The 22,875-nt window shown below is 39.7% G+C and overlaps 1 protein-coding gene across 10 annotated transcripts in view; it reads right to left on the bottom strand.

Moving 5' to 3' along the window:
• TRPM3 (transient receptor potential cation channel subfamily M member 3) overlaps positions 1-7,353 on the bottom strand; it is a 493,501-nt gene extending 486,148 nt beyond the window's left edge. For 8 of the 10 annotated variants that reach the window (XM_072838286.1, XM_072838297.1, XM_072838304.1 and 5 more), the window contains exon 1: positions 6,870-7,353. In XM_072838286.1, coding sequence (XP_072694387.1) covers positions 6,870-7,046 — 177 coding nt within the window. In that variant the 5' untranslated portion in view covers positions 7,047-7,353. The remainder of the gene's footprint in view (positions 1-6,869) is intronic. The other 2 variants (XM_072838360.1, XM_072838370.1) reach the window with 2 other exon arrangements.
• Between the last annotated feature and the right edge of the window lie 15,522 nt (positions 7,354-22,875).

The following is a 22,875-nucleotide window of genomic DNA, read 5'->3' as shown; positions in this document are numbered from 1 at the left end:
TTTATTAATATTAGGTATCATTTTTTAAAAATTCAAGCATAAAATTAATTATAATTTCCAAAGTGTTATTCCAAGTGAAAGGCCCGAATGTTCTCTTCCTCCCCTCCCCTATCCGGTCTAGAATCTCTTCTTTCCTAGGTTCTTGAAGGCTGTAGGGTAGGGCAGACAGGGTTATGGGGGAAGAACTCTACCACTGCAGGCATTGGTTATGACTGCTTTGGCCTTGGCCCCCCAAGTAAACAGGCCACCCCTCACTTGGTACTACCACGTCCCATTGGCACGAAAGGAACATGCACGTGAGTGACCACTGCAGTTCCAAGGACACAGGTGAAGGATAAAGGAGGCATGTATAAGACACTGCAGAATTTTTACCATGCACACCATCTTTGGGAGCTCTGGTTCACAAATCTCCACGTGAATCCAATAGAATAGAAACATCTGAAATGGTCACAGGACCCAGAACAATCCATGAAAGTAATAAATACATAAATAAAACACAGAAAGAGGGACAACCATGTCTCCAGATTGTTTTGTCATCTACAAATCAAAACAGGGCAGCCGAATACAATTTACTTCTTTATCTGTAAATGATCACTCACGATTAAATTTTGAAAACCTGTGAACTGTTTAACTTAAAAAAACCTTTTGCTCTCACTGTTTACTGTCACAAAATCTGTTCTGCCCAGATGCCAGCAGAAGAAAGGGCATTTAATCAAGTTTCCCCTCTAGCTCAGCTGAATCTATGTCAGTTTTTCTCCATGTGTGGTCCTTCTAAGAGCTGTTCACATTGGACTCACTGAAGAGCTTGTTAAAATGCAAATTCCCAGGCCCACGACCTACCCCTGGGGATGGGCTTGGATATTTGCTTTGCTCACTAGCTCCTCAAGTGATTCCTATGCATTTTCAGGACTTCATGTATTTGCAGTTTATCTGTTTATTCTTCAATAAATATTTTCTGCATACTTTTGCCAGCCAGAGATTTTAAAACTCCTTTCCATAGAAGTCACAGAAAGGGAGAAACAATACAATCTAGTTGTCTGTAGATGATCTTGGAGCCAGTTGAGTTTACAGCAACAAGATGAGGGCGGGGAGGACGGAAATCGCTGGAAAGGCAGGGTTCTCTTTCACTGCAGGAAGTCCTATCTACAAGGCAGGCAAAGCCCTTTCCCTTGAGACAGGCCTTGCCCCATATTACTGGGACTCCACAAGTCATCCCGGAGCCAGGTGGCCCTGGACTCAGACTCCCAGCCACATCCTTCCTCCTTCCCCAGCGACCACACACTTTCAGTCTTCTCTCCATAATAGAGGGCACCAGAAGACAGAACTCTCCAGAGAGACAGGAGGGTTCCTTGTTGCCTCAGGAATTTCCGTCAGGCTGCCCCAGGAACATTTTACAAAAAGGCAAGTCACATGGTGACTGCTCAGCAGCCTGAACCAAGCCACCATCTGAAACACACCAGACAGAATTTCTCTCTCCCGGGCTTTAGTATGAGCACATTCTCTCCTCTTTTTTCTTTTCTTTCTCTCATTTTCTTAAAGGGAATCTGAGGCTGGCTTTGCTGAGATGAAAAGACAGAAGTTTCTTTCTTAGTAGCCCTTAAAATCTTTCCTGACAATACACTGTGTTGGCCTAAAAGCAGTTTATTCTTCAAGTGTCTCATCTTTAAGGCACTTACTTAATGGAATTGGCCCCTAAGACATTCCCTGACCTCTCTCGCCATGGTTCACCAACATGTCTTAGAACAGGTGTTGTGTTTCCTCTCCTGTGGTGGAAACTTTACTGCTACTCACTAGCAGGTAGGTAGGTGGCTTAGGAGTGCCTTGTCGTGACTGAGCAAAAACTTTGGTTTATTGATATTCCTCTACGTGCCATGTCAAGATTCAGGATTTCAGATGTGAAAAGGAGAACTTGGGAGTCTTAAATTTGAAACATACATTGAAATGAACCCCAACCTCATTGTTTCCTACAGGTTCGAGACCATCAAAAGGAAGTCAGCTTTTGGAATGCCTGGCATCAACTGTAGAAGACAGACTCAATTCATTTTGTCACGAGGATCTTTTTGTTTAAAAAAAAAAAAAAGATTTATTTATTTATTACAGAGGGGGGGAGCAGAGAGAGAAGCAGGCTCCTCTCAGGAGCCCGATGTGGGACTCCATCCCCAGACCCGGATCACGCCCTGAGCCCAAAGGCAGATGCTCAACTGCTGAGCCACCCAGGTATCCCTGTCATGAGGATCTTGTTAAGCTTCTGAGGCAGTATGATGGACATTGGTTACCATTACAAGGAATTATAGAAGTAGAAAACATTAGTAATTGAGCAGAATTTATGCTCATCTTTAGCCTACCTTGATCGCCACTCTCAATTATTTCCCTTTTGTTACCCAGTTCACTTTCGTTAATTCTTTGGATAGTGATATGAAAGTGAGGAGAGAAAAAAAAAAGTGTGCTTTTTGAATGGATTCCAAAAAACTGGGAGTTTATTATACATACAATCTTAAAAAACTAGAATAGTTATTTCTGACTATTATTTACTTCAAAGAGTTTTATTATCAAGTATGTAATGGAGCTCATACTCATCAATAACATGGAATTATATTTTTTTCTCAATCTCACTAGAATAACTGACATACCCTTTCTACCTCAAAGAGGAACCACATAATGAGAAGTTCTGTCCTTCCTTCTCAAGACTTTTACTCTCACACATGAGGACCTCCTTTGAACTAGCCACAAAGATCAAAACTCAGAAGTTAACCTAAATTCTTCCTTTTGCCACAATTAATCAAGTTAACAAAACCCTGATCATTCTACCTCCGTCCCTATTGCCTCAGCCCACATCCTCATTAATTCTCTGGGCCTCCAATTTCATCTCTCAGCTTCCAATCCTAGCATCTTCCACTCATTCTAGCCAGTACAATCTGAGCAATCTATTTAATACCTGAATTTGGCAGTCACCTCCCTGCTAAAATCCCTTTGATGGTACTCCATAGTTTTCAGGATAATTATCAAACAGCTTAGCAGCTAAGGCCTCCTATGATTTTAAATGCTGCTGAATGTCCTAGTCTTCTTCTATTTGAATATCCAATCCAGTTAAACTATTTTTAACCTCAAGAGACTATGTTCATTCATACCCACAGAGCATGGTAGCCTTTACCCCATGGAGTCCTAGCACTGGATCCAAGTCAAGACCTAAACTCTTCATTTTAAAGAGGATGATGCCAAGTTACAGAGAGCTTAAGTAACTTACCCAAGGTCACACAGGTGGTTAGGAACACAATAGATTAGGATCCAGTGTTTAGGTCTAACTCTCCTGTATCATTTATATATATAATTTCTTTATTTTTTAATAAAATTTCTTTAATCTACTTTGACATTGTTCAAAGTACAAAATCAGACTTCTTCTCAGTATGAAACTTTGAAAATCCTAAAATGATATTGACCATTTGGTCTTCATGGACACACTGGCTTAAAAATCTGCTTGAAGATTGGATCCAAAATCTGCTTGAGGTACAGAGCTTTTCTTTCCTCTAGTGCAACCCATTTTTCAGAAGCCTTCTCTTTACTAAGTCCACTCAAACTTCAATACAAACAAAGCTATCTGTCCTAAAATTCATCTTCAAAATCAACATAAGTTACCAAATAAAACAATGGCAGAGACAGACCTAATAATGAATATGAAATATGCTAAGAACATTCTGTCACTGAAATAAACTTGACTTCTCATGATTAGTAAGATGAAGTCTTGAAACACATAAGAATGAAGCAAAGGACAACTGAAGAGGAATAGTCTGGACAAGGTCCCATTTGAAATGTATCCGTTTGAAAACAGCCTCTGTCTTTTGGCTATCATCATCATGTGCGTGTCCAAAAATTCATTTTCAAATGTTATTTCCAATTGCAATCTCAAATTCAAATGTGAGTTTGTTGGCATGTTCAAAAATTTCTCTGAGATGGACAAAGCAAAAAAATGAGATGTTTTCAGAAGGAATAATAAGTATATTCCAACATTCATTCATTGAGTTTATTTAATTCCTGCTTCAGAGGCCAGCCTTCCCCTTCTAATTCCTTTGTATCCTGTTTCTATTAGGAAATAGGAAATAGAGAAAATAGGATTACAAAGCCATTTCTAAATATTAACACGGTGCCGAAATAAGTTACCAAAGAAATACATATTTTCAAGGAAAGGATAAGGAGGAAACTGGCTTGAGCCCAGTCTGTCAAAAATGATGAGTGATCAGAGTTTAGCTAAATCTGACCATATGATCACGCCCTCTACTGCATTACTGACAAGTCAGAGCCCTGGAAAAAACATATTACATCAGAAAATGCTTGGAAGGGGACCAAAAATTACCTGTTGAATAGGATAATTGGGGTTTGTTAGCTTATGATTTCAATAGACTCCTGGATGCCCAGGGAACCCATCCACTAAATCACCATGGTGGTCGTAGTGTGGGGGAGTAGAATAAGAGACAGGGAAGGGAGAGGGGGAAACAGTAAAGAGCAGTAAGAATCACAGTTATTGAATATTTAATTTATAAAGTAAACCAGGAAGAGCACTGACCAAAAGATGCAAATGATTACTCAGGAACTTCCAATTTACTTGAAATATCAAAGCCGGGCAAGAATACATAGGGACTAGCAAAGCAGATAAGACAGCAGCAATCCAAAGGGGGAAAAATTTATACGACATTCATATCCAGAACGTTGATGATATACAACAGACATATAAAAGTAGCTTTCCTTTCTTTTGCTATTGCTGAAAGAATCTGGTATCACTTTTTTTTTTTTCCAGAGGAGTTTGAAATATGTTCACTATCTGAAGTTTCCTAGGATAGTTACGATTTTTCAGAAACACAGATGTCATTTGGAAAGGAACTTCTCTAGTAATACACGTCCTGTCTTCCACATATTGAAAGAGTTGGAAGGATACTCACCAGTATACTTTATTAGATAAATTGTTAAAAAGTCCCATGTTAAAAAAGCATAGTAGGAGTAAACTGTATACTTATCACAGTATTGGTGGAGTATTGACAATGCCTGCCGATATATAGCATGAACAGTGGTTCCCATTAAAAAAGACGATAGCTGTTCTCAAAATAAGTAATCTACTTCAGGTAGATACTTCTCTGCTGGTTTTGTGATTAGGAAATGATGAATTAATGTTTTCCATTAAAAAACTAGAGTATTAATGAATCATATATTGAGAGTGCTATGCACATACCTGTTAAGAAGGCCATTATGTAAGTCAAAAAGCATTATTTTGGGGGTAGGGCCAATGAATGACTTTAAATGAAAAATGTTTCTCATTGCACATGGGATTGCTGGAGTCAATTTTCTCAGTCCTAGTTGGATTTGTCAAGACATTCTTTGCCTCAGACCCTTGATTCAATAGTGATTCTTGAGGAAAATTTACATTCATTTGTTTCTCCTGCCCTATCACACACAGTTGGTCCAACACAGCAAAAGCACTTATATCCAAGGACGCTTCTCTCCCACTCCTTATTCCCAAATTGGCTTTTCCTCAATACTCTCTTAGGGAAGCAAACCATCGCCATGACAACAATACGATGGGGCTTTGAACAGGACATGGGGGGCAGCCTTTGTGACAGTTAACATGGGTTCTTGTTGAACAGGATAAGGAAAACTCAGACAGTAGGTAATGCTCTGTTTTGAGGAGCCACTTAGCTGTACAGAACTAACTGTCCACATAAAAATTGACCCAACCAAAACACAACAAAGAAAGAAAGAAAGAAAGAAAGAAAGAAAAGAAAGAAAAGAAAGAAAGAGAAAGAAAGAGAAAGAGAAAGAAGAAAATAATGTTGCAAGTATAATTTATTCAGGACTAATTCTTTAATTCTCCATTGTGGTCAGTTAGGCTCAACATCTGGTGGTCATGAAATCACAGTATCATGTTAGTATGGAAAAGAGAATAAAGAACTTTGCCTTGCCTTTTTAACTTCACATGGATGTGGGACACCCAGAAATACGTACTTTTCCCAAAAAGGTGTTGGCACATTCTCTTTTCTAGAGGAAAAATACTTGTTTTCTGCACCTTTTAAATTTTATTTGCATTTTCCTACCTGTAAGGCAGGTGATGAAGGTGAATTATTATGGAGTTGTGGGGACTTTTTCAATAGCTTTAACGTATTTGCTTCTAGAAAGAGGAGTTGCTGCAAACACAAGGTGAGGATTCTAAGCTCAGGTGTAGTACCATTCTTTTGTGTAACTCAGAGCGGGAGCTCAGAGGCAGACGTTCAATATATATTTAACAACACTTTCCCACTACTGGCTTCACTTAGGAGACTAAAATTATCATGCCTTTCTAAAAACAAGGACACCAAAGAAGTCACAATCTGATGAGACTCATTCTTTGTCTTTACCTGAGCGACCACCTAAGGACACAGGGCTTTTAAAATAGTGAGGAGAATCCTTTGTTCTCTCAGGTTCCATTTAAAGGGAAAGTGGGTCGAAGGGCTTCCCCAGGGAGGGGAGAAAAAAAAAAACCAAGGAGCCAAACACCCAGGAGTAAGAGATTTTACTCCCACTACTGTTCCCACCCTCCCAAAGAAGTTAATTAATTCTATTTTAGGGATGTTTGGTGGGGGGGGCTGAGGTGGGGGGGCACTCAGGCAGCCCATTCTCTGCCACCATAATCTCATTCTCAAATGTGGCTCAGACCATCTCTCCTCCCTGACACCATGGGGGGCGATGGACCGCTGAGATCCTCTCTCCAGCCTGGGCAACAGAGCCAGCTCCCTTAGCATTTGTGCTCCCCCCCCCCAAAAAAAGGTGTGTCCCAGCCCGAGTGCGAAGTTGGGCATTTAGACCTGAAAAGCACAATTAGAGCCATTCAAAGGAGCAAGTTACAGTACCTTAAGAAGTCTGACAGATGGGAGAAAGGCTGCGTGGCACAGCTTCCGGATGGTCCAGTTTAGGGGACGAGGAGCATCAGTTTGATTCATGACCCCTTCCAAATTCCACCGGGAAAACCAAAAACTGCACACCTGAGCAATGCCTAGAAAATGAACGGTCCCCCACGGCCTTGGCATCCCATGGTCACCTCCGCACCTGCAAATTCCATCAGGGCAGAGGCTCCCTGGAACTTGGGAGACTAGTCAAGTGGCGGTGCCTGAGCCACTGAACCTTCTTAAGCAAGCCACCTCCCCTCTCCCTGCAGCCGTGCTCGTGCATACCAAATGTGGCTGAATGGAGGCACCCTGCCTGCTGCTTCGGGGAGGGGATGCACGGTTTTGAAGGAGAAGGACAGCCTGCACGGAACAGCCTGTGGTCGCAGGCACAGCAGCCCGCTCCGAGTGCGCGCTCCCTCTCCGCCTCTCCTCCCAGGAAACGTTGGGGGAGAACCCGGGCCATTTGCTCCGCTCGCCGGCTTTTGGGGAGGCGGGGGGGAGCCAGGAGGAGAGCGAGAGGGGAAAAAATCAATAAAGCCAGAACAACGAGGAACTTGCACTTTTCTTGCACAAAGCATCTTTGAGGGGCTGGAAACTGGCACGAGGGGAGGGGCTAGGACGCAGAGGGAGAAGGGCTGCCTCCAAATGACAAGATAAACACTTGCCTTTCCTTCTACGTGACCTAATGAATCGAGAGCTGCTGCACAAGGGGTCTATAGTAAAAGGGATCTCGGTCGTGTTCTGGGCTTTTTATTAGCCGCGATGGAGGGTCCTCGCCCCGATGTACACGTTATATAGGTGACCGATGGGCCGACTGGCAGGGAGAAGCAAACTCCCACCCCGCCACTGGGAGCGGCCACTTCTTCCTTTCGTGGAAAGCAGGGCGAACTAATGTGTGTTTGGCTTACCTTTTAGAAATGGCAGTTTCTAAACTGGGGCTTATATCTTCCTGGAAAGCCACTTGATACTCTTTCTCGGCAGCAAAAAAATTAACCCTCGGGGTGCCACGCAGGATGCTTTCCATGAAAGATCCAGTTTCCTCAAGTGGGGATACCCACCCACTCCCATCATTTTCTAAGGATGGCTTTCAGAGAGAGAGAGAAAGACTGAGTTAGCATGATTCGGGTTCCCGTGGTGACAGAGAATAAAGGAGAACTTTCAATGTGAAGGTAGAAATTGGATAATTTCACTTCAAGTGGCGAAGTTCTGGTGGTTGGGAAGAGGACTGTTCGTGTCACAACAGAATGTGACATCCCACCCCTCTCCCCCACCAGGGATCAGACCTAGGCGGGTGCATTTGACCCCTGGCTGCCCAGGAGAATCCCCACGCCCTTACAGCAATGCCATCGGAGGTATTTTTCCTAAGCCCCTCCCTGTGACTATACTGATTTTCCATTTCTAATTACCTTGAGGAGGTCAGTAAATCCTAGCTCCATGGTTTATACACATTCTGAAGCAGAATCAGGAAAGGGGAGAGCAGATGTGACACTCTGGGACCCTGCTGTAATGCAGACCTGGGGACAACTTGAATCCTCCCCCTGGGGTGTAATAACTGCCTGACATGCTGCATTACAACACTATTTCCCTCACAATGGTCCCGTGTTAGAGAACTAAGGACACTTGCAGAAAATCTCATCCGTTGGCGGAATCCAGACCACGGACTTGCTTTGTAGACAACTCAGTGTTTGAATATCTTCTCCTCAACAATATCACTTTCACAGATTCTCCCCCACCCCCTCCCTCCAATGGTTGGTTCATTTTCTGTCACCATTCTATTTCCACAAAGGAATAACAATCGCTTTAAAATAATAACGGCTAACATGCACGCATCAGGCCTTGTGGTGGGCACTCTACATGCATTACCAGAGCTCGTGTCAACAGCATCTTGTCAGGTAGATACCATGGTCAGAGCCCCACTTCAAAGGTTAAGCAACTAAGAACTTGAGAAATTAGTAGCAGGCCTAAAACGCATTAACTAGTAAAACCAGAATTTGGAGTGAAATCAGTCTATTAAACCACAGAGATAAGCATTCTCTTCTTTCTTTCATGATTCAGGGGACCCAGCAATAAAGCCAGTGCCTCAAGTTTTCTGGTGACTCTACTATGTAAGAGCTGAGCTAGAAAGCCCTCGAAGAAGAAATATTCAATATTTCTTTGGTGTGCCATTGATGCAGTATTAAGCAACGTGAATTCTAGAATCAGGCTGCATGGTTCAAATTCTAATTCTGGGCCTGACCCTGGGCAAGCTATTCAGCTACTCTGTGCTTTTGAGTCTTTGTCTGTAAACGGAGATACAAATGAAACCACACACCCAAGGTTATCGTGAAGACCGACTGAGCTACTATCAGCCAAGCACTCAGAACAGTGCCCGGCACAGACTAAGTCCCTTGCACCACGATCCATCTTCTAGGCAGCTTCTGTTGAAGTTGAAGTGGGAACTCGCTGATCGTTACCATTCGGTATACACAAGTGTGTGCACTCCTAGGACCAGTAATGAAGCTGAGCAAGACAGATTTAATCTGAATGTTTCTGAGGAATTACTGTGAGCTTGACAAATGGGGTAAAGAGGAAGGTGGGAGCCTACGAGGTCAGTATGGGTCTCCTCACGCTATCCTGCAGTGTGGTATTCGGCAGATTGCCAAGACGTTGCCTTCAGTGAAGCTCCAAGGCTCCAGGCTCTCCGAGTTTTTAAATGCCATATGGTGGTTCCCTTGTAGTTGTCAGAAGTTCACCCCAAGAAAATGCTGAAACACGCAGTTACCTTTCCCCTGGCCCCTCATTGTTCCAAACCATGAAGGAACCCCACAAAAAATGCCAGCATCATTCTGAAAACACAAAGCCTTTGATCCTCCTGGCCCCTTTCATTTTTAGCGAATAACTTTAGTCAAAGAGAATAGGTAGGAACCCTGCAGAACAGGGAAGGAGGAGGATTCTCAGCCCTCTCTAATGGCAATTAGAGAGAAGCACAGGACCTCTGGAGGATTGCCTTGGAGACTACACTGCAAGAGAGGTATAGATCAAAGAGGGAGGGCAGGGTGAGAGAGGAGCTTTTTCTTCCAACGTTGGAGTCCTCGGTGCCAGAATCATCTGCTATCAAAACGTCTCAAGCAGTGTATTCAGAACCCTGCCCCCCCCTCAAGAAATGAAATTTTCACATGGAATGATATTTTCTCCTGGGTTTGAGAGAGAAGTCTAATGAGGAAAGAGCCAAGAGGACCAAGTTCAGCTCTGGATGTCAGCATATCATAAATCCAAAATGCTTGCTTACCAATGTTATGGATGTGGATGTATATAAATCTACAGAACAAATTCGAGCAGGCTTAAAAATCCGACACAACTGCAGTAGCTTTCAGGATCCTAACAAATAGCAAACCCATCACAGCAAACCTCTGCACTCTGAAGTCTGCCTTTACACAAACTAATTCTCTTTCACGCTACATAAGCCCGCTTCCCAATGATCATCTTTGCATATTATTTCCTATGTAAATGATGCTAAATTTAAGAATCATGGTAAGATGAGTTGTCTCATTGCTGACAATGAGCCACAGTATAGACATTCTGCATTCTTTCCTTTTGAAAACCGAGTTCTTTCTCTCTAAAAAAAAATCAAATAAAAACCAAACAACTCATGGCACCCTCAATGTACCACTTTGCACACTGTCTTCCTTTACACTCTTTAACTATAAAAGGGGCTGGCTTATGAAAACCTAAGACAACAGGAAGGAAAAGACACAGTGTCCAGGGAGTTCAGTGTTCTAAAGCTCCCTGCTGACATGTGTTTCCAATACCCAGCACGCAAAAAAAAAAAAAAAAAAAAAAGGGCAGTCCCGGTGGCTCAGCGTTTTGGTGCCTTCACCCCAGGGCATGATCCTGGAGGCCCAGGGATCAAGTCCCACATTGGGCTCCTTGCATGGAGACTGCTTCTCCCTCTGTCTGTGTCTCTGCCTCTGTCTCTTATGAATAAATAAAATCTTTAAAAAAAAAGTCCAATGTAATTTTCCACGGTATAACATTGAAATTCACAGGTATCTGGACATTAGCTGAATAGCTATTTTCAGGCTCTAACAGTGAATATAACATACATTAAGTGCAGAAAGGTAACATGCAAGCATCCAAGGGAAATCTTGGATGGTAGTCTTTACAGAGAACTTCATTTGCCACAATATTTTGTAAGCTCAATGTTACCTTCCTGTTTGCTTTGTGACTGGCCTCAGCTATTAGCTTTGCTGCCTTAGATAATCCACCTTTTTTTTTTTTATCAGAAAACCATTCATGTTGTGAACTCCAACAATTTAACATTCTTGTAAAAAAAAAAATCCTTTTCCCATTTCTTCCCTTTAACTACACTCAAATACAGCTATAGTATTGTTAGGAATTTCTAGATGCTTCTACAATATTTTCCAAAACAGCAAATATCGTTAGAGATTTCATTGATCCTGAAGAGTCCTTAACTTACTTCCAAATACATATACTTCCTATATATATAGGTGAAATAACTTTTTTTCTACTGAAGGTATTTTTCCTTTTGGCATCTTTTATAGGTAATAGATTCTAAAATACATCATAATCTATTAAAATAAATTACTTGCATTTATAGCTTTGATGGCATTTATTCTGTGTAAAATGACAAGATCTCAGAATTAGAATTGTTGCCTTCTCCATTTCCCCCAGTAGTGGGATCTCACCCTACTTCCTTGACTGCTGTCCACTCTACATGGACACTGGCAGGGCCAGGGAGTGAGTGCAGTTCTGAGGCAGCCCATTTCATGGTTAGACAGCTCTGGTTGGCAGAAAGTCCCTCCCAAGAGAATGGCTGTTCAAATGTACAGATAGACCACAAACTCCCCCTAAATCTCCTCTCCGCACTCAACATCTTTGACTTTTACTCCTTTTCACATGATGGAGTATAGTTATTGAGAAACCCTTTTTGGGTGACACTCTATATTACATTATCAAGGTATTTTAAATAACATAGTGTCTCATCCTCTTAAATTCCTTGAATTACTTCTCATGAAGATCCTTTAGAGAGCTTTAAATAACAGCTGATAGACAAATAGACACATGTGCACTTTCTCCCAACCCCCAAAGTGAGGGTGCCAAACAGAACATCTGCTGCAAAGTGGCCTCCGTGGTATCTGAAGCCTGAAATGTTGTGTGTAATTTAGTTTTTAGATCCTGACTCACCAGGGAGGTTGTGGTAAGCCATGGCTAATGAGAAGCCCATGCCTGTATCAAGGCATAAGTAGAGATTAGACCGCTTGTGCTTCCTCCTCTGTATCTTTATCTGCCCACTTTGGGGTCAGGCAGACTCATTTCAAATTCAAGTCCCCCTTTTATGAGCTGTATGGCCTTGGGCCAGTTACTCAACCATTCAGCCTTAATTTCCATGTTGTAGAATAGGGTCTATGGTAGTTTCTACCTTGAGGTCTTTGTGAAGATAAAACATTAGCATGATGCTTATATAGTAAACATACATTTAAATAGAATTATGTTATGATGGTGACTGTTATTTCTTTCATTGACATCATTGGCATGGTGCTTAAGAGCACAAGCTATACAGCCAATGGCCTAGATTTGAACACCCTTTCAGCATTTACATGTAGCTTTGAAAAGTTTAACCTCACCGCACTTTAGTTACTTCATCTGCAAACCAGGGATAGTTCTACTACCTAGGTCACAGGAATAGTGCAAAGTTGATTAGCTAGTATATACAGAGCCCTTAAAAAGAGAAACCAGCCCATAGTGAAAGTTCAAAAAATTTTAGTAATTGAAACTACCAATATAGAGTCATACATACTATCTTTCCCAAAGCTATTGCTCTGGGAAAAGCAAAGTAGAACACAACATCTTCATGCCCTCCTCTGCTTCCTCTAGGAAGAAGATAAGCTTCAAAGAACACAAGAGAGGAGAAGCACATGGGGCTTTTCTTATGGCTTTCCCCTCTGTACCTGAGGGGATCCTATATTCCATTAATAGAGTACAAAGCTTTAATATAAAAATGTATTACTTTGGGAAAACCCTAAGGTATACGAGAAGCTTCCATCTCACCAAAAATAGAAACCCTACACACACATACAAAATGTATAACAAATATTCAAAGGCCAAAAGCTAAAATACATCCTCAGTCAAGCTTTGAAAATCTAAAGCTTCCATTTACAAAGGGGATAATTTTTTGTACAATTACGGAATTTTAATGAGTCCATGGAGGCTTGTTAAAAATATAAGAATTTGAGAGATATATTTCTAAACCACTTAATATATGCCTTTTTCTAATCTGCAATGTTATTCATTAGCATAGATGTTCTCTCTCTGAGCCTACACCCCTCTCTCACATACACACACATGCTCATGTGCACATAAACATATGTATACACACAGAATATAGGCATTTTAGATAATTTTCCATTATGAAACCAAGAATCTGACCAACTTGGTAAAGAACTCATGAATACCTTTTAGGAAAGGGATTTTAAGCCTTAAGTCTCCAATTACTGTTTGAATAAATCGTGTGAATTGGAGGAAAGCTCAGCATTTCATTATTCATGGTATAGCAGTAAGTCAGACCCTTTGGTCAATGGATGCTCAAGACACAAGTTCAAGCTCAACCTGCACATATAGCTTTCTCAAACACTATCTAACTCCCACCTATGCGAGCTGAGAGCTGGCCCCAGCCACACACCCCTTTCTGCATCTGGGCTTCTGACACAAATGGCTAGTATTGGGTTGAACCATGAGGTGCACGCAACCTGGGAAACAGAAACATGCTGTGATTTGGAAAATTATCAGAGTGGTAGCTCTGCTTGGTTGAGGATTTTAATGAAGAAAGCTAATGGAAACTGCACTTGCCATCTATTTTGATCATCCTTCCACAAAATATATGACTGTTAATTTACTCTGATATCATTTTTAACAACTGTGAGCCTTCCTTTTTTTTTTTTCTTTGACTAACAGTAGTGGGAGGAATTACATGACTTTAGATTTTCAGAGAGTTTGATCCAGTTCTTGTTTTGTTTTCTCTCCTGAGGAGGCATGACATCAACACAAACAACATGGATTTTGAAATCAAAAGAACTGGGTTTGAATCCACATTACATCACTGCCCAAGTCAAATAACCTTTAGGAAGATTCATCTTAAAAATAGCAGCTAATTAAAACAATGTTAAGATGATGATTAGAAAGTTTGAACGTATATAATATGTACTAAAATGTGCTAAACCTTCTAAAAGCATAGTTCTTTTAATTCTTATGACAAACCTATTTTGTTTGCAAATTAACTTTTGCAGCATTATTATTTTCACATTCTTAGTTTGGGTAATAGATGAGATAATAATCTCAGGTAATCATAGACTCAAAGAGGTTAGTTAAACTTGCAGGTCCCATGGTTGGTAAATGGACTTGATCCAGGTCTACGATTCTGCACTGTGTGCATTGGATTCTATAGTCTGTTTCCTTATCTACTACCATAATGCTGCTGCCAATTAAAAGACAAAAAAGGGAACAAAAGCTTACACAAGTTTCCTGTGCTTTCCAAAAGTAAGGTAGTATTCGATCACTAAAACAATGTGGAAAAATGAGAAGCAACTCAGTGGATCTAACCTTAACATCAAAATCCTACAGAGCACAGAAGTACCCAGGGTCTCCCCATGGCTCTGGATTTCCACACTCCCCTACTCCCCAGTTTCATCTGACTGGGGCAGCCTGCCCTGGGCCAGAAGCTCAGACATCTTGCCAAAACAAAGATTTATCCTTCCTCATTAAGTATGCCAATATATAATACAAGTGCCTGGGACACGGTATTTATTAAGTGGAAAAACAAATGTTCTGAAGGACTCACCGGATTTTTTACAAATAGGAGTTAAATTCTTTATACAGACAAATGCATTTAATTATCACTACTATCCTACTTTTATACCCACCTGCATCTTCAAGATGAGGAAACAGACACAGAAAGTTTAAATACTTGTCCAAGTTCACACAGTAAGTTTCAGAGCCATGGTTTTAATTCAAATATAAACTCTTGATACACTGCCTTAGAATATACAAATGAAAAATAAAATCTATTTTTAAGGCAGCTGAATTAGTTTCAGATACTCCAGTTAAGTATCTTATAAAACCACAGTCTATCATTCTTCATGACTGAAAGACCATATTCTCAAATATTTATTAGGGCAATAGGAGGTTGCCATCACACAAAAGAAGCATTTGGCCAAGAAACTCAATAACTATCAGGTAAAAATCAAAGGTATCTGTGTAACCATATATATAAACAAAACTAGGATGATTATTCAAGGTTACTTGACCTTCATATAAAACATGCAAAACATTTGGGGAGAAAAATATTATCAAAGCCCTACTACTGACCTGAAGCTGCTAAGTTTTAAAATGAAGGCACCAAAGAACTTGATCTAAAAATAGCTTCTCAATTGGCTAATAAATCAGATTCTGACTGCTGTTATTCTAAATCCAGCCAAAACCAGCCATAGGAACCTAAAGGATACATGTGCTGGGATAAGGTATCTGGCTCACTGCATTGGGAACCCCACGCGGGGAGCCTTCTCCAACAAGAAAGCGGACAGATTAATACACGGAAGACTACAATGTTCTATGGTACTTGACATTATCCCAAAGGGGAAATCTTGAGAAATTATTGTCTTGGGAAATAATAGGTAGATAAAGCTTTAATGTATTTTTTTCCTTGCATTTTAATCAAGTTCTTTGCAAGTAAACTGCTGGCTACAGATGAGAGAATCATCAGTTCTGTTTTATGGAAATATCCAAGATTAAAACATAACAAGTCACTCTCATAAATAAAACTATCTATTTCTCCCTACAGAGTTAAGACATCCCTGTTGCAGCTGTCACTTAAATTCTTTTTACTTATCAGAATTTGTAACTATTTAATTAATTGGCTTATTTTTGGTCTTCATCTCCTACATGAATGTGATATCCATTAGGGCAATTATCACCTGTATCTCGGGTCTACAGAACATCTAGAAAATGATAGAAACTCAACCAAAATTCAGTGATTGTAGAATGAATAAATGAGGCATGAATGACCCAGACAGGTTGTTGTATCCTTTCTTTCAAGTTATTTAAAGCTACTACCCTACCCCCCTAGTTCCTAGTGCTTATCTGCAAACCAGTTTGAACACTTAGCAGCTTTTCAGTGCCTTTCTATTCCTCCAAATCTTAACTCCATTACCTTAAAAGTCTAAGAATTGCTCATTAGATAACAAAAAATTCACAAAAGGAAGATGTTCTTAGATTCTAACTTAAGAGTAGAGACGATGCTCTCAACACAGAGAAATTTGGAAAAGAAAGCAAAAGAAGAAAAAAGTATGGATGTTAGAACTTCAATCTGAAAATAACTCACACTAGAGAATCTATCAATAACCTCTTGTGGTAAAATGTTCTCAAACATTTGGCCCATTCTCAACCAGTGCCCATGATGGCAATTCATGAAGGGCTTAACCTAATGTCAGAAAATGCCTTTATGAAGGCAATTCTCTGCCTTATATGAAGACAAATCTCCTTTTCCAGGAAGGGAAGACTGACCTACACATCCACAGTCCTATTTAGGCTCATAATGACAATAAATCCAGGGACTGATGCTCATGCCTCATGAAGTGGTTTAACAAACAGATTCTGATTTGTTACCGGTAATGATGCTCAAGTATGGGTAAGTCAGGTGTTACTATTAACCTCGCTTTACAGATGAGCCAACTCAGAATCAGAAAATGTAATGACTTGTCTGAAGTCCCCAGGCTCAGTAATCTCATTCTTTTCATTTGCTCAGGGCCTCCCTCTTCATCCTAGAGTTAAGTTTTGGGATGAACCACTGACTGAATATTCTTGCAGAATATATTCCTTAGAACAAAATACAGCATATACAGCAGCATGGATCAATCTGAAAATCCTGCTGAAATTCTAGAATACTTAAAGTCATACTAAAATCACACTGAACAACAGTGACAGAAAGCAGAGCAGGGATCACCAGGAATTATTTGGGGGAGGATGGAACTGACTGCAGAGGGACATGAGGAACTTTTTAGGGTGATGGAAATATTCTATCTTGAATGCAATGGCAATTACTCAAATGTACATAATTGCTGCAATTTAGCAAACTATACAATCAAACTGTGAATTTTTTGTATTTAAAAAAGCTAGGGAAACTATTTACTGTTTTTCTTTTCCTGATTGTGAAAGAAATTTTCAATACAGAAAAATTTAAAAAGTCATATAGAGAAATAACAATTATCTATAATTCTGTTGCATAACCAATGGTGAGATTTTTTTTTTGAAATTCCATTCGATATTTTAGGAATCATGCTATACCTATAGCCTAATAAGATTATCATATTATGAATTAATCTCCATGTTACTGAGTATCCTGATTTTCCAGAATTCTATGTGTTATTTACTGCAAGATAATCAGCCTGCTTCCATTTTTATTGTTTTAAATAATGGTATTATGAAAATACTTGATCATACTTTTTAAAAAATATTTTATTTATTTATTCATGAGAGAGAGAGAGAGGCAGAGACACAGGCAGGGGGAGAAGCAGGCTCCATGCAGGGAGCCTGATGTAGAACTCCAGGATCACGCCCTGCCCCGAAGGTAGGCACTAAACCGCTGAGCCACCCAGGGATCCCGGAACATACATTTTTGTACCCACTTCTGATTATTTCCTTAAGATACAACTTAGGATGAAGGATAATTGGCTCATAAGTCATGAAAACTTTTTCAGGTTCTTGAGAGGTATCTCCAAATTGCTATCCAGAAATGTACCGTTTTACATGCCCCTCAGCAATATATAAAAAAAAATAGCCCCTATTACTAAATCATTGACAAAACTAGTCATATCATTAATTTAAATTAACTTTTGGCCAAGTTGATCATAGAAAGAGAAACATTGTACATTTATTTGGTAACTTATAAAGCTCCATCTTTCCTGTGGACATTTATAATTCCTCTAGTAAATGGCTTCCTATATTAGTGTTTTATTTTTCTTATGAATTCATAACCATTCTTTTATACTAAGGGTATTAATTCATTGTCATATGAGTTACTAGTACTTTTACAGTTTTCCATTTGACTCTTTCTTTGTTATAAGAAATTTTTAACATTTATACATTCTAATCTAGCAGTAATTTCCTTTGTAGCTCCCACTATAGATGGTATGCTAAAGGCAGGCCTTTGCTAACTTATGCTCAGATCAACACCTATTCATAGCTGTTCTGTGGTCAGTTATCGTACCAACACCATCTTTGCTCCATTCTCCTTCCTTCATGACCTCATTATTTTGCCTACTACCTATGAAAAACATGTGCATGTGTGTGTGTCTATCACAATTTTTCTCCCTCTCTTTCATTATATTTCCTTGCTGATACTTAACCAAACTGCAATCTCTATTACTCTTTTTATTATAGGCCCATCCAAATGGTGTGATAAAATTTCCTTGCTGATACTTAACCAAACTGCAATCTCTATTACTCTTTTTATTATAGGCCCATCCAAATGGTGTGATAAAATTCCTTAAACAGCAACTGTGAATACAGGGATCTTCTGTTCCATGATATAATTTACAATCTGTTCTAAATCAGGCCTGTCACTTCATATTTTCAAATATTATTAAGGGCTTTTTCTTTCTCACAAACACTATCTCCATAGAGTAAAGAATCCAACTGCCTTGGAATCTCTATCATCTTAGTCTCTGATAGATGCAATCCTGCAACATTCAATGTGGCAGTGATCTTTACCACAAAATGTATGGGGAGAAGCAATGAGTGAATTGAATGCTATCTTACTAGCCAGCCACTGAATAAATGAATCTAAGCCACTAGAGACTTTGAAGATCAAAGCCAATAACTTGAACTAAGCTCTCTGGACTGTAGCCAGAAAACTGAGAACTTCTGTTTTTAGAGCTGTCACCCTGGCACCAAACCAGTTGGGGGAAAATCTAATTTGAAAATACACTAAACCCTCACCATGGTAAAGACGGGCAAGAGGCTAACAGATAAGGTGTAAGTCAACAAAAGGAACTCATCATAAATATACTTTATAGGAGCATACTTACCTAAACCCCAACATTCTGAAATTATTATGATAATCCTCAGGATCCTTGAATGACATGAGTGACTCCTCAAGCATTCATCTGGAGTCAAAACTTATTTTTGGATTCAGAGGGTCATCTTCTGTTGGCAGCTTGTCCATACATTGGACAGCAAATCCCCAGTCACCCTTCACCTCACTGTTCCCCTCTTTGCACAAATTCTGTCATCATTACCTCTAGTTCAATGAGGGGATAGGTCAGAGAGAAGCGTGCTAAGCAGAATCCACGGAGACTTGATTACATAGAATGGGTGTAGTATGGAGGCCAAAGCAGCTGGATTCTTCTCTACATGTACCACTAAGTAGCCATGTGAACTTTGTCAGGGCACCTCACTCCTCTGGGCCTCAGGATGATCGTATAAAGTAGGAGTGATGTTGATGCTCTGGTGAGTTCTTTCCAGAACTAACATTTTAGATTTTAAGACTAATGCCTTCCTAGATTGTTGCCATCCATTTTCAGGGTAGTACAAATAAAATGCTTCTAGCATTATCTATTAGCAATAAGAAGTGAATATTGCCTAATATTTACCATAGAGTCCCTATAACAGGATATCTTAAGGAGCTAAATTCATCTTGAGAACTACATGGAATGAAATTACAGATATAGGGGCACCTGGGTGGCTCAGTCTGTTTAAGTGGCTGCCTTCAGCTCAGGTCATGATCCCGGGGTCCTGGCATCGAGTCCAGCATCTGGCCTTCCACAGGGAGCCTGCTTCTCCCTCTGCCTATGTCTCTGGCTCTGTGTGTGTGTGTGTGTGTGTGTGTGTGTCTCATTAATAAGCAAATAAAATATTTTTAAAAAATAAATCACAGATATAAATGGAGACTTCTGTATCCTTCAAGAGTTTATGCTGTGAAACATCTGGACCAGATACACCTCAACATATGGTTATCTTTGGACAAAAAAAAAAAAAAAAGTATTAGAAAATTTTAGGTCTGCTTTATTTTTCTCAGTAGAATGACAGAGCGATGTGTCAAAGGCTATTAATATTTAATATAAATATTATTTATCATTTGCTGAGGAATTACATTAACATAGTTCTCTAGGCCTAGAATTTGATGCCATACTCTACTGAATCATGAATTTAAGATTTTTGCATATTTATGAAGACGATGTTTAAGAGTGATTTCATTAACTCTGACTGCAGTAATGGGATAGGTTGGTGAATCCAACCAACTCCTTCTGAATATATGCTATGTGTCCAGCACTATGCCAAGGTCTGAGGATAAAAAGAGTTTAAAATATAATCCACACAATGATGGAACACATAATCACATTACTTGAGAAAACAAGAAGTTCACATAGCACAGCAAATGCCAGATAAAAAGCCAGACTGGACAGAGCCTTCTAGATAAACCAAAAACACAAATTCTGTAACAACTGGCGCAAGAAGGGTTAATCCTTTCGCTCTTACTTTGGAGGAGTGGCTGAGTGTCACATGGGGAATGATCAAAGATTCCTAGGCCCAGCCCCTCCTCTACTGCCCCAAGTCATTCAGCCCCAACACCAAATATGGACACTCCACCTGGTCACATGGAAGTGTCACAGGTACCCAGAGGCATCCACCCAAGAAGGTAGTTTGGAGATAGGATTGGAACCTATTTCCTGGGAAGTTTTGCTCTTCAACTCTGCTTCCCAACCCTATCCCTTAGTCTCCTTGAGAGAAGTTCTAATAAATGTATTATCCTCCTCCTGAGGACGTTTCCAGTAGTATTATGGCATGTCGAACAACATTCAAATGTCCATCATACAACTGGAACCAGGTAGATGCTCCTAGTTTTGCTCTTTAATCCAGGTCTGCATCAGGAGATGCACAAAATGCTGAAAGGAGTACAGGAGAGGTAGCACCTGTGGGTGGTCTCATGGTAGGGAACACGGGAAGACATGCAACTTCTAAGCTATTACTGGGAACACAAGATTATTGTCAATTCAGCCAGAGAAAGGAAGTCTAGATAGAACAGCTCTGGTAAAGGCAAGGAAGAGGGCCCATGGTGTCTTCTGAAGATAGAAAGTAGGTTTGTATGGCAAAAGAACAAGCTGGGGGTGGACGGTAATAGTCTGAACTAAGACACTTGAACTATACCCTTAAAGCAGATAGGGTGGGAAGTCTTGAGGTTCCAAAGCCTGGGAGGAAGTAAGTGTGATCAGGATTGCAATTCAGAAAAGGACTCTAGTATCTATGTAGACAATGGATCACAGAGGGGCATGACTAGAGGAAGGATAACAAATAGTAATTCATATTTTTTTGTGGTTGGTAACAAATTTTTCCTTAACTTCTAGGCTCAAAAGTAAAATTTTCTTAGAGTTGAGACCAACATAAAGCTCCAAGCATGTGCTTAAAAATGCAAAATTATTTATGCTGTGACTGTTCCTTAAAACTAATACAAAAGTACTGAAATTCACATATAAGAAACAAGAAGAAAAGGATATTACTTCAAGGAAATAAAGATTAAGTGTCACCATTTTCATGGTTTAAGACAAGGACAAAAATCTATTCTGTTTGAGATAGATTCTTACTTGTTCTTGGTACAGGGGAGAAGCTAATGTTCTAATAAATATCAAGCAAACAGATTACCTTAAATACTTTAGTAAATAAGCTTACACTTGTCTGGGCATAACTTAAATGAAGAAATGATAACTGAGTTTTTAAGAATCATTAGTGGGATTATAGACAATATATTTGGCAATAGTGTCAACAAATTTAGGGAAATGGCTGAGCAGTTCCAATTATTCTAATCTTTTCTCAAGAAAAAAAAAAAAGAAGATGGTTCTTCCCTTATTTCCCTTTAATTTTCCACATAGAATAGCACATGACTTTGACCTGTAATCCTCACCAGCTCCTTATTTTGATAGGTCACTGAAGGTTTCATATGTAAAGGATTCAAGACTTCTGCAAAATGTCCAAAAGGAAGCTTCAGGCTTAGATGATATTTTTCAACTATTACTTTTAGGAAGGCAACATTTTTCTATTATTTAGGTAGTTTAAGTAACTTTTTCAAGTAGAAATAGACAATGGAATTTTGGAAAGAAGAAGTAATCCCCCCTTATCCAAAATCCCCCATGTTTGCCTGAAACTGTGGATAGCACCGAACCATACATGTATTATGTTTGTTCCTATATATACATACCTATGATAAAATTTATAAATTGGACACAGTAAGAGATCAACGCTAACAAAATAGTAGAGTTATAACAATATACTGTAATAAACATTGTGTGAATATGGTTTTTATGTACTGTATTTTATATACTGTACATATCCTTCTTCTGATGATGTGAAAGGACAAAATGCCTACATGATGAGATCAAGGGAAGGATTCAGGCATTGTGACGTCGCATTAGACCTCTGCTGACCTTCTGACACTATGGTGGCAAGAGGATTATCTGCTTCCAGACAGCAGTTGACCACAAACCACAGTAACTGAAACTGCAAAAAGCAAAATTATGGATAAGGGGCAGGAGGAGATACTGTAATAGGATTCAAGAAAAAATAGAAAAAACATGCCAACAGAACCTCCATTCTCAAACTCATACACCTGGCTCCACAGCAAAGTTCTCCCTAACTTCTTCCTCTACTCAGCCTTCCTCTGTGTTTTTGTTTTTTTTTGCTCCCAGGCATCCGATGCTTTTCAGTTTGCAGGTCGGTGGATCCTGTGCTGCAAATACTAAGGATGCTCATACTCAGGGCATAGACACCAAAGCAGTGCATAAATCTTATTTTTAATTTGCTTTCATGTTTTAAATGAAAAGATTGTCATCCAAATGGTTTTTCAGTATTCATATGAGTTTCTAATTCAAAAATCAGCATTTTTTCTGTCCATCCTTTGTTTTCTCAGTTTACTTAAAAATAATAGAAC

This window comes from Canis lupus, chromosome 1 (assembly GCF_048164855.1).
Source record: "Canis lupus baileyi chromosome 1, mCanLup2.hap1, whole genome shotgun sequence".
Lineage (NCBI taxonomy): Eukaryota > Metazoa > Chordata > Mammalia > Carnivora > Canidae > Canis > Canis lupus.
This window is presented reverse-complemented; position numbering and strand designations above follow the sequence as displayed.